The sequence below is a fragment of the Perkinsus marinus genome (genome assembly GCF_000006405.1).
Source record: "Perkinsus marinus ATCC 50983 genomic scaffold scf_1104296930822, whole genome shotgun sequence".
In the NCBI taxonomy this organism is placed as follows: domain Eukaryota; phylum Perkinsozoa; order Perkinsida; family Perkinsidae; genus Perkinsus; species Perkinsus marinus.
The window spans coordinates 1-1,333 of record NW_003215997.1 but is presented as its reverse complement, the minus strand read 5'-3'; the positions used below and the strand labels follow the sequence as shown (position 1 = coordinate 1,333).

The 1,333-nt window shown below is 51.5% G+C and overlaps 2 protein-coding genes across 2 annotated transcripts; one reads left to right on the top strand and one right to left on the bottom strand.

Annotated features, from left to right (window-relative positions):
- Positions 1-107: 107 nt before the first annotated feature.
- Positions 108-295, top strand: Pmar_PMAR000320 (hypothetical protein; the record flags this gene model as incomplete). Its single annotated transcript, XM_002786837.1, has 1 exon — positions 108-295. A coding segment is annotated over one exon (188 nt), but the record flags the coding sequence as incomplete, so codon positions are not given.
- A 236-nt stretch (positions 296-531) lies between these two features.
- Positions 532-1,212, bottom strand: Pmar_PMAR000319 (hypothetical protein; the record flags this gene model as incomplete). The annotated part of the gene is made up of 1 exon (XM_002786836.1): positions 532-1,212. One exon carries the CDS (start codon positions 1,210-1,212, stop codon positions 532-534), a length of 681 nt encoding a protein of 226 aa, XP_002786882.1.
- Between the last annotated feature and the right edge of the window lie 121 nt (positions 1,213-1,333).

The window sequence follows — 1,333 nt, the reverse complement described above, 5'->3', positions numbered from 1 at the left end:
TGCAGCTCTCGATGTTCTCAACCTCAATATCGCCGTAGGCTTCCTCGACGTTCTCGATGTTGCTCTCAGCGCTCTCACTCTCGACGTTCTCGATGTTGCTCTCAAAGCTCTTACTCTCGATGTTCTCGATGTTGCTCTCGAAGCTCTTACTCTCGATGTTCTCAATATTGCTCTCGAAGCTCTTACTCTCGATGTTCTCGATGTTGCTCTCGAAGCTCTTACTCTCGATGTTCTCAATGTTGCTCTCGAAGCTCTTAGCCTCAACGGACTCGACACCCTTGCTGGTCTGGCCTAACGCCAAAATATCCGGTACGATTCGCTCTTGACACTGTTGACTCGATAGTCTCTCCTCCAAAGAGGTATTCGCCCAATGGCTATCATCAAGAACGCCGGTCTCGACTGCAAGGATATGACATTCCGCCGAGCTACTACTCTCCTCCGATGAGGAGTCGTCTAACTGGCACACTCTCTGCTGTGCCTCACTCAGATTGACCTGTGGAATCCACAATGTGGATTGCTATCAACCGTCTTTTACGCGAACTTATCGTGCTTAGCCAACACAACCCGCCCACCAATCTGCTTGCCGTTCAATAATTGTATCACTCTCTCAGCTTCAACATCGGTCTTGAGCTTTACGATGGCAGTGCCCTTCCTGGGCAACATGGTAACATACACCGACAAGTCGCCAGAGAGCTCACCGATCAAACCCTTCGTCTCTCGAAAGGTCCAATGGAAGGGTAGGCCGCTAACATACACCTGGGCTCTCGCCCTACTGTCGATCTCCGCGTTGTGCAACTCGGCCAAATGGGCTCCGGTTTGGCTTTTCTTAGGGCCGGTGTGATCTTTGGTAGGTAACTTCAGTGGTGCCATCGATCTCATCCCAAGACTCTCTACCCCATATCTCAAGGTAAGCTGAGCCCAGGACTTGCACTCTCGGAGCATGTCTCTGTATGTCGCCACTGACAATCTCGGCAAGCGATCTACATGTAGTTGCCCGTCCCGAGGTAGTCCCATATACAGTCGAGCCCTCGCCTCTAGATCCGAGACAGGAGCTCCCCGAACTTCGGACAGCTGATCTCGAAGGCCTTCCAATTTGGACACGAAGGTCTCCAGCCCCTTTGCTCCCTCAGAGCCGCAACCCAAGGCTTCCCATCGCTTCACCAATGACATCTCGTCAGTGCCGTCCGAGTAGCTCTCGAGGACACTCCACATTGTCAGCACTCTCGCCTTGAACGTAAGGTCCTTATTCCTCGCACAAGTATCATTAATTAACTGTCTTAGGGGTTCGCTGACGTTGTGGTTCACGTAGAAATACTCAAATGCCCATTCATCT